This window comes from Trichechus manatus, unplaced genomic scaffold (assembly GCF_000243295.1).
Source record: "Trichechus manatus latirostris isolate Lorelei unplaced genomic scaffold, TriManLat1.0 scaffold00109, whole genome shotgun sequence".
Classification (NCBI taxonomy): Eukaryota; Metazoa; Chordata; class Mammalia; order Sirenia; family Trichechidae; genus Trichechus; species Trichechus manatus.
Window position 1 is genome coordinate 397,640 of NW_004444045.1, and position 10,242 is coordinate 407,881.

The 10,242-nt window shown below is 53.9% G+C and overlaps 2 protein-coding genes across 4 annotated transcripts in view; one reads left to right on the top strand and one right to left on the bottom strand.

Moving 5' to 3' along the window:
* Positions 1 to 6,262, bottom strand: part of DUSP4 (dual specificity phosphatase 4) — a 15,915-nt gene extending 9,653 nt beyond the window's left edge. Inside the window, exon 1 of the mRNA XM_004383375.2 lies at positions 5,428 to 6,262. Within this exon, the coding sequence (XP_004383432.1) occupies positions 5,428 to 5,857 (430 nt within the window). The 5' untranslated portion in view covers positions 5,858 to 6,262. The remainder of the gene's footprint in view (positions 1 to 5,427) is intronic.
* Positions 1 to 10,242, top strand: part of LOC111821830 (uncharacterized) — a 19,304-nt gene that overhangs the window by 4,501 nt on the left and 4,561 nt on the right. For 2 of the 3 annotated variants that reach the window (XM_023737823.1, XM_023737824.1), the window contains exon 3: positions 2,592 to 4,868. The exons of the other annotated variant lie outside the window; for it this stretch is intronic. In XM_023737823.1, coding sequence (XP_023593591.1) covers positions 3,020 to 3,778 — 759 coding nt within the window. In that variant the 5' untranslated portion in view covers positions 2,592 to 3,019 and the 3' untranslated portion in view covers positions 3,779 to 4,868. Of the gene's footprint in view, positions 1 to 2,591; positions 4,869 to 10,242 lie in introns of those variants that run through there. 3 annotated transcript variants of the gene reach the window in all.

The window sequence follows — 10,242 nt, forward strand, 5'->3', positions numbered from 1 at the left end:
CTCTCATTTTCTCATCTTTCTTTTAAGACTTGAGAGTCTAGGGGGAAAAAATAATATGATTTTCACCAGAGTTTCCTGAGGAATAACTACATTTACAGTTAACTCATCTGTCCTTTTCTTACTCACGCTCACACAGGCCAGGCGCTTGTCAAAGATTAGTCAAAATGATGACCCACTGGCTAGCTACACATTTTCGAAGCTGCCTGCCCCTCCCACACACAGGCTATGTATGTGAAAGTGCTTTGCAAAGGGCAGATTGATGTCCTATTGATAATATCACCACAATAGGCCTCTTAATGGGGGCTATGATGGAGAAGACTGTCCTTTGGTGGTGACTATGGCCGTGGACCCTAATGTGGCTGTCACTTTTTTCCATTACCCTCGCCAGGCTCAGCCTATCACCTGTTCACAGACAAGGCTCCTGATCTTGCTCTCATGGGACATCTTATTGATACAAGGCTAATGTTGCCCAGCAAGAAAGTCTGGGGTCACTTGAAGGTTGTTTGCCTTTGAGAACTTCCCTCGATGTAGGTGTTGACTTAGCAAGCACCCATGCAATGCTGAGCAGTATTTAAAATTTACCGAACTGGCTTTCTCACTTTGGGACTCCCTCTGCAGGGAGACCTGTACCTCCTTGGTCAGCTGGCTGACACCCAACGCCATGCTCCTGCCTGGGTCTTGTTCGCAGCGCCTCCCTGTCCTCTGTGCTATCAGCTGGGTTCAGAAAACTGGCTTCGGTTGGAGAGTGAACTTTTCTTCCTGTCCTGCTTCCTTCTTGTCCGCCGGGAACTGCCTCCCAGTAAGGAAATCAGCTATCTGGTTTCAGACGTTCTAATGTTTTAAAGGAATTTCTTGGCTCCTTACAATGGTCACCCTTTCTCGGGCCCTCAGCGTTCTGCGCAGCCCGCCTCTCCTGTTAGCAACCAGGGCAAAAGCCTAAGAAAGCTGTGGGGGCTTCGCCACCATCGAGTTTTCGCTCAGCTTACCGCCTTTGGTTACTTTGCTGGTTGGAAACATGCAGTTCAAAGGATGCAAAATCTAGTGAGTTTGCGTCAGTTTTCATTTTTTAACTACGGTAAAACCCACTGCCATCAAGTTGATTCCACATCACAGCAACCCTAGAGAATAAGAGTAGAACTGCCCCATAGGGTTTCCAAGGAGCAGCTGGTGGATTCGAACTGCTGACCTTTTGGTTAGCAGCCAAGCTCTTAACCAATGTGCCATCAGGGTTCCTTAACTATAGTAGGGGTTACAAATTATCTTTAAGACCTAACGTTGTATAATTCTAACACTCCCAATCCTAGGCTCTCCTGGGCATGGTGTCATGTTTGCAAAAAAAAAAAAACACTTTGGGTGGAAGAGGTCTGCAGCCTCAGCATCCCCCAGGCGATGCTGCTCGATGCCACTGACCTCCTGGCGAACTAGGATGGGTGAATGGGGCGAGAGAGGAAAGACAGAACGCAGACCCCAGAGCTGCCAGGGCTGCTACCCACCCCACTGCTCACTGGTGGCAGAAGTGGCTGTTTTCCATGAAGGTGAAATGTCAGAGGCTGTATGGTCAAGTCTGGGGACTTGTGGGAACATGAATTCCAGCCTAGAAGGAGAAACCAGAATTATCTAATGGAAGGCCCCAATTTTTCAAAACCGCTCTGGGACAGCTTTTTAATCAGAACTTGAATAAGAACTGACAAAGGCCACACAAGAGCTGAGATGAATTTTAGACAGGTGAGAAAATAAACTAATGTTTTTATACCTGAAATCTTTCTATGTAACAGGTTGATTTGTTATTTGGGGAATATGAGAGAAAAAAATGTCTTCTATTACGGTAAGAAAATGCTCTTTTTGTGTTTCTTTAATGACCAGGAGAGACGAAAACTTTAATCCAAGAATTTATGAAGGAGAGAGAAAAGAATTTTAAAGGAGACGTATATTATGATAATGTCTGAAAAACGGAAAATTTTAAACTGTCCCTAAAAATGCCTTACAGGATTTTAAATTGAATGAGTTGGGGCGGGGGGTGGTAAGCTTACATCAGTGGGACTCTCTCCCTAGCAAAAAGACCAGGGAATATTGTAGTGAGTGATTTTGGTTATCACTTTTAGCAAAACTTGGGTAATATCAGGAAATTTAAAGGTTAGGCAACATTTTGCTGATAGTAAGTAACACTCCTGATTTTAACTATGAATTTTTTGCTCGTGGTATCAGTTTTAACCACTTTCAGTGAGGAAATCAATTGCCCTTCAAAGTGGCAGAAATAAAAAACTGGATTTTAAAACTCAGTTAATTAGCAGAATTAGATAACCTTTGACTAGGAAGGATAATATAACGTCTTAAAATACCCTGCTGTTTTTACTGTCCTCTGAGGATGGCAAACACCAACCATCAGAGTCTTCCACCAGCTTAATGTCCACTCCACTTTAACTCCACATCCACACAGGACACCAGACATACACTCAACGGCCCATTAGCTGGAAAATAAAATGAACACCTGCAGTGGGAACCAAATTACCCAAGTCCTAATCAATTCAGGCATTTTCTAAAGATAATCTAAGGAGCTTTTCTTTCCTTGTTTCCCAACGTTCCCCCTTTAGGTCCCTGCCCGCACAGCCCCCTCCCCTGAAACCCACATCTCCTCAGCACCACTGGAAGCGGGGTGTCTCCGGAGACTTAGGATCCATTGCTTGCCTCACCCAGACTGCACCTTCCCCACAGGAGTGGAGGAGCAGATGCTTATTTTTTCTTTCTGCCCTCTCTGGGGGGGCCTTTTCATTAGAGGGCAGAGAGAAGGAAGATGAACTGGGTTAAAGATGCCCTCCGTTGAGCACATATCAAAATAAGCTAAGTTAAATAGTGTATGGCCCAGTTAACCCATAGATGTTGTACCGCCAGTACAGAACGATTTGAAGGCTGCTGCTGCCAATGGCGAGATCCCTCTGCTTGTGAATACACAGCTGAACCTTTCCTGGCTACTCCCTGAGCCACACCGGAGGAGAAAGCTTAGAAACTCTCATCTCGGAGGATGTCGACTTTGAAATGCCCAGGGCCATCATCCCCACCCGCTTCAGCGCAGACAACAGGAGGCAGTCGCAGGCCCCGGAGGAAATGTGTGCACTCTGAAGACAGCTCTCAGATCACTCCTTTTCCGTTGGCCACGCGCTTCGCCACCCGCCAGGGGACTGTCATATTACCCAGAGGCTGCCTGTCCTACCCAGTTTTCACATCAACATTTGCCTCGCCCCGAAGCTCCAGGGCTGAGCGGCTCATCCGAGGGGCAGCTCGCGGAATCTGTCTCGTTCCGGCTCTTCAGACCGGATTCGAGGGGTCGGGGAGGTGCCGCGGGCCGGGGAAGAGAACCTTAAAAACATGCCCTTCTCCCCAGAAGCAGGGCCGAAGTGTCTGCGCCCACAGCAGCCCAGGGGCCACGTGCCCCGAATGCCGCTCTACGGCGGTCCACTCCGGATTTCTTTCAGGAAGAAAAACAAAACAAAACAACCCTAGGTTCCACGTGGGGCGAGAGTCCAGCCCCAGTCCCGACGCGGGAAGGGTGCTGGGTTCAGAAGCCACAAAGGAAGGCGCGCGCCCAGGCTCTAGATCAGGAGGTACTTGGGGGCAGCGCGCACGGAGGACATGCTGGCCAGCCTCTGCCCACTCTAAGGGACTTTCCTCCCAGAGGAATTTTCTCTCATCTTCCCCACGAGCGACAGCCCCAGGAAAGGGAGAGCCGCCGGATTCAAACAATAGCGCGGCTACCACCTTAGTTGTCCGACCGCTAACTTGACGCAGGGAGACATCTGAGGGGCATGCGTCTGGCGCGGGCTCCCCGGCACATCTCGGCGCCCAGGCGCCGGGCGGCCCCTTCACCAGCGCCTAGCTCGCCCTCGCTTGGCTACGGGCCCTTCCGGTGCAAGCTCCTTCCTGGTACTTTCTCTTAAAGCGCTTTAGGGAGAAAGGAGAGCTGGACTCAAATGAAGGTACAAAAGGCAGCCCTCACGGAAAAAGAAAGAAAAATCAGCAAAATCGCTTTGGTGGTTCAACCAAAGGTCAACAGCAGCATTTCCCCAGCAGCTGACAGGTCAAATGGTCAGGAAGCAACTGCCGAGAACAAAGCCCCCCGCTGTTCACCAGGGGCAAACCCATCTCGTTGGCACTGAGCAATTTTGTTGTGCTTTTAGGAGGGGCGGTGGGAAGAGGTTTCCGTCCCCCGCCCCCCGCCCCCATCTCCCTTCCTCTCGGGTGGACAGGTCCGGTTTGGAGAGGAAACGGAGGAAGGGGCAAGGGGCGCTCTCAGGGAGAGGAGCGGCTCTTTGATGGCGGAGGTCTGAAACGCCTCTTGGGTTCAGAGGCGAGTAGCGTTCGAGCGCGAAAGAATGCGCGGAATGCCGCAGCGGGAGGAAGGGGTGCAGCGTGGCAAGGAGGGTCACCCCATCGGCCTGCTGGCTCCCCAGCGCAAGGGGCACCGAGGGCCGCGGACCGACGGCCCCTGGCAGGTGCCGCCGCCGGCTCGGCCGAGGCCGGCGCACTGTCCCTCCAGTTACTTGGATAGGATGCTGCCCCTTCGGGGGTTCTGACTTCTGAATTTGACAAAACCCCCTTCCCCGAAAAACGTGAAGTTTCGCCAGCTTTCACTTCAATCAAGCACACCGCGCCATCGGATATTCGAGAATTGTGTCTAAACAAAAGGTCGGAATTCTCTGCTGTCCAGATTTACAGGGGGAAAAAGACACCTTCCTAGCCTCCCGTTCCCCAAATATCCAGTCCTATTGCCTCCTGCTCTCGGAGCCGCGGTCTCGCCCCGGGGCAGGAGGAGTTGGCCACCTTCCAGGAGGAGCTCAGAGTTGGGCAGCGGGAGAAATAATAAAGAGCGCTCCACACAATGTCTGCAAGCCCATCCGCGTTTCTTCATCTAAGGAGGGCGGGTTAAAAATCGAGTCAGCGGGCCGATCCCACCTCGGCGCTCACCCTTCTCCCATCCTCTCGGCCTCTCCGGGTCGGATTCAGTTCAGGGACGGAGCCCGCCAAACGAAAAGGCCCATCCTGTCCCCACCCGCACTGTGGTACTTACGAGCACTTCCCTGTACTCGCAGATGGGCCGCACACAGGAGTCGTTTCACCAGCGAGGCAAGAACCGTTAGTGGGTGTAAATAAGGGCGGAATCGCCAGGAAGGGTGAGGGCAGGTGACGGGGGGAAACGCGCGGTTCCTGAGGACTTCGGAAGCTCGCACACAAGCACAGAAACAGACAAAAATCTTGCAAACCCGTGCAGACCAACACGCACAAAGGAGCGCGCGGGGATCCCTGCAGCCACGAGTCACTCGGGGTACTCCTTCCCCTCCCTGTCCACTAAGGCGCAGGCCGACAAACCGCCCTACACACATACACACTTCAGCTCACATTCTGCCGCGCCTGGCACTTGGCGCCGGCGTTTACCTTTGAGCAGGCAGATGTCTGTCCGCTCAGCGTTGCGACGCAGCGCCTGCACCACCAGCGACACGGTGCTGTCTTCGCGGAGGCTCTCGGCGCGCGGGCTGCGCTCATCATAGACGATGACCGCCGAGTAGAGGCCAGAGCGCAGGCGGGCCCGCACCTCCTCGGCGGGCAGGATCTGCTCCAGGCTCACGGAGCCTTTGGCCCGCCGCCGCACGATAGTATTACAGCGCACGTTGACCGAGCCTCGGATGTAGCCCGCGCTATGCGCCAGGAACGGTCTGCAGTCCAGCAGCAGGCACTTGCCGCCGCTCAGCAGCCCCAGGGAGCCGTGGCTGCCGCTGCCTCCCGCGCCTCCGCCGCTCTCGTCCCGGTTCATCAGCCTTTTGAGCACGCTGCAGTCCATCTCCCGCAGCTCCTCCACTGTCACCATGGTCGCCGTGAACCTCGGCTGCTGGGCACGCGAGGAGGTGAAGGGCACCTGGCCGGCTGGGCTGCTGGAAGGGGCGGACGAAGGCTAAGGGAGAGCGCGTGCAGAAGTGGCTGCAAACTTGGCTCCGAGCGGCCACGGCGGGAGAGCCTCTTCTTCCCAGTCCCCTTCGTCCGGCAGTCTCCCGGTTACATAGCAATTCGAGCGGCCTCGGGCGCTAGGCAGGACTGCGCGCGGCGCAGAGGGGAGGTGGCAGTGGCGGGGAGTGTGTTTACGACAGAGGACCACGGGCTCCCTTCTGCTGTTGCCTCTATGGTATGGCCTGTTGTGCTGCTCCTACCGCCGCCGGCACCGCAGCTGCCGTTCCGGCCACCGTTCCGCACACGCCGCCGGAGCGCCGCGCACTGCTCCAGCTGGAGTTTCCTCCGCGGCTTATAGATTTATTAATGCTCCTCGGCTCTCCCGCGGGAGGGGAAAGAGTCGTTACCACCTCGCCCGGCCCCGCCTCTTTCCCGTCGCGGCCAGGTCCCCTCCCCCGGGGGCTGCTCCCCGCCCCTTCCTCCGCCCCGCACGCCCCTCCTCCTGCCCCCTCCCCGACGCGTGAATGGAGCGCCAACCGCGCGCGCCCAGTCACGGGAACGCGACGTCACAAAGACCGGAGTAAACAAGGAGCTCGGCGTTTTCCGCCAGGCCCATTCATAAATCCGAGACCTAGAGGAAGAGGGAGGCGGCCCCCGACCCGCCGGCTAGCGGCTGCGCCGGGACTTTGTGAATGGAGCGCGGCGGCGCCTCTCGCCCTCCGCCCGCGAACCGGGCCTCCCCGGCGCGCTTCCTGCCCCGGCACGAGCCCCTTTCCAGTGTCACCGCCCCGCTGTGCTGCGTTTGGCGCAAAGAAAACAGCTGAGAAGCTGGCCTAGCGGAGGCCAGCGGCTGGGGTTTGAAGTTTCGTCTATTTTTACCTCAGCGTCTCACTCTCCGCCCCCCTCTTAACTGTGAGCTGCCTGGGTCTCCTCCCCGGTCCCGAGGTGGAGAGGGAAGAGGTGCGACACGGCCCACCTTGCGAGGCCTGCATCTCCTCTCCCCAGATTTCAGAGTTCCTTCGGCCCGGCCAGTTCTTTTTAATACGATTCCTCAAGCGTTGGCTTATGCGTTAGTATGATCGATTTTCATCTTAAACCATTAAACCAGCTTTATATCTTCCCGAGGAACGTGGGCAAACCCCAACTTAGAAGATGAAAGAGAAAGTCCTCCCTCCCCGAAGCCCTACGGTAATAGGGGTGAAGTGTGGGGTTTGTTGCTTTACGACCCGGGGGAGGCATTAATTGCCGGAATGTTGTTCAGACGGAGGGGGCAAGGGTGGCACTCGCTTCTACGCTTCCTAAAATGTGTTTATTTAACCCTCGTGTGTGTGTGGCGCGGGGGCGGGGGGGAGGAAATCGGCGTTTCGGCTTTTGGGAAAGTCCTCGCTCCCATCTTGCACACGTGTGAATTGTCTTCTCAGGAAATGACAGTTAGGGTCCACGTTTGGCGCGGAACTAGTCCTTGAGAAATTTATGCGCAAAGAATGACCTTTGGGAAGGATTTACTCATGCAGGTTCAGGCTTCTTTGCATTCCTCTTTCCAGATCACGTCGATTTCACCCCGACCCCGACCCCAGCTTTACTTATGCATTTAATTTTCCTGGAGGCCACTCTTGGCAGGAGGTTTGTGTGCGCACGCGGTGGGGACCTGACAGAAGCCAAAAATTACTTGCCCGACATCTTGCCAAGTCTTGTTAGTGAGAATTACGGACCGAGGCGAGGAAATTACGGGACGCGCCCCGAGGCGGCCTCGAGGACTGCGGGGTCGAGTCTTCCACTCCAGCTCTCCCATGGAAGCCCTCCCCGCCCTCCTTCCCCTCTGCCTTTGTTCCGGGCGGAGCGAAGAGACGCTGCTCTCTCCTCCGGTCCCCCAGTGCCACCTCCACTCCCCCACGGGCCTCGGTAGGGGCCTCCACCTCCGAGACCTTCGAGCCGCGCTCCCGTCCCCCCGCACCCCGAAGCCCCCGGCGGCCCGGCCTACGTCTGCTCGGCGGTGAGGGGCGCAGTTTGTCCAAGGTATCTTTCCTTTTGCCTTGGGCACCGGTATGGCTCAGTTCGGCGCTGTAGTGATCCTGCAGTGATATTTTCTTCAAAATGGGTTTTTTTGCATTGATTTTAATTTTTCAAAAAGCATTGCATTAAAATATTTATTCGGATTACTAACTTTTTGGCGCCCCTTTAAATTTGCGTCTGAGTTCCCACCATAGTCCTGGGCCTGGAAGAGGCCATAACTGCGGACCTACCGAAGCCGCAACACGGGAGGATCTTGGGCGCCGGGCACTCGGGTGGGAGGTCAGCGGTCAAAGGCTACCTGCGTAGCCTCCGGGTGAAGAGGTTTATACTCCCTCCCGAGGGCTAATGGGACCTCTCTCCTGCGGCTAAGGTGGTTAGGAGGCTCTAATGATTCGCTCTCGCTAGCATACGGAGTGTGCCTTTTCAAAGGAGTCCCCAAGCAAAGATGTCCCGGCCCGACTGTCCCAGAGGGCGGCTCAGGAATCTGACCCCCGTCAGGTCCGCGCCGCGGTTTAGGAGCTCTTCCCACCCAGAGAAACACAGGGTCCTCTTCAGGGGCTTTGGTAAGACATTTCTTGGAAGAGTCGGGGGCAGGCATGGGTCGGTTTCACACGTGTCCCAGGAGCTGGGGAGACTTTCCTGGGACGCCCGGGTCGCGCTCTGCTAGTCTTTGTCTCCCAAACGGTGGGGCGCCCGTCTGCCCGCTAGACCCGCGCCCAGCGTTCACGTGGCCGGTGATAACAGCCAAATGGCCGGGGAGGGGGGTGGCTGCCCACGAAACAGAGTTGCTTTCTGCACCTGACAGTAATCCACGGTGTCGAAGCCGGTAAATCCTGCAAGCGAGTCACACAGAAAGGCCGTGGGCGGGCGCGTGTGAGTGAGTGTGCGTCCACGTGCGCGTACCCGCGTCTGTGCGCCTGCGCGCCCGTGCCCTCCCGGGGGGCTGGGGGCAGCAGCTTCCGATTTCACGTAGTTCAGTCGGGAGCCCTTGTAGCTGAGAATGTGAATTCTTCATTTTTGAAAGAGATTAATTTAAAAGAAGACATCCCACCCCACCCCACCCAAAAAAAAACCTCGTGAATTAGCGTTCAGTTGTGTGAATTTCAACAATCGAGATTTAAATTACCTTATTGTATTTATCCGGATCCTGTGTAAGCTCCCTGGATAATTTTTTTGTATTGTGAGGGGTTGGGCTATTAGCCCCTCAGTTCAATTAATGAGATGTGAGGGCTACCGGTTACAGACTATAGAGATGATAAAACTTATCTCCAATTAGTCTGCAGGCTGGGGTGGGAGACATAACCAGTTTCCACAGGAAGTTTGTGGAACAGCTTGTCCGAAAGTAGATCGTGGAGAAAACAAAGGCATTTGGAAGGAAGACATTATCTGAATGTCATTTCAAAGTTAATTTAATTAACAAAGGCATGTCTGCAAGAATTGGGATGGGATTGCCCAAGGAGAGCTGTTTTATTTATATTCAGCAGTAAACCTCAGGGTGAAAATACTTTAAAAATTCATTGTGACAAGTAAATACAAACTCTCTTTCATCAGACAGTCCTTAGACCGACCTTATTAGTCACTGTCAGGCTCCAGAGAAACCTCTGGTCTTGTTTGAAGCACATTTATTTCCAATTAGGAAGTTGTGTGATCTGGGAATTTAAAGCCCAGAGTAGAATCCCCAGAGAACCATGGCTTCTATTCTGGTTTTGATGCCGACCTCTGACTCACTGCTCTGTCCCAAGGTGCCTGAATAAAACTTGCCTGAAAAATCATTAATGAATTAATCAAGGTGGCGATGGAAGGAGAGGTCCTGTGGATTCCCCGTTCCTGACCTTTCCTGGACAAAGAGGGGGCCTTGCTCGTTACTCTGAACTGGAACAGCGACGGACCATTTTATATGTACCTGTTGGCTTGGCTTCTTAGATGAGCTTTTTGGGAAGTTTGCCTGTGTTAGTGGGAATACTGAAAAACAAAACTGGGAGGCTGTCTCATGCAGCGGACTAGAAGACTGTGCCGACACAGTGCGTTTTGGGCAGCATTTATAAATGGAATTGAAAAATGTCTGTCATTTCCTGCCCACCCCTGCCCTTTAAATCAGGACTCAAAAGATGGAAGGTCTTCAACATCGAAGTGGAAGTTCACCAGAAAACTCAAAAAAATAGCCTGAAGGTGTTTTTAGTCCTGATGTTGTCACAGATCTGTTCAGTAGCCTCCATTTATTTCCTGTGCATGACACAATGTTGTTGTTAGGTGCGGTGGAGTTGGTTCTGACTCATAGTGACCCCATGTACCACA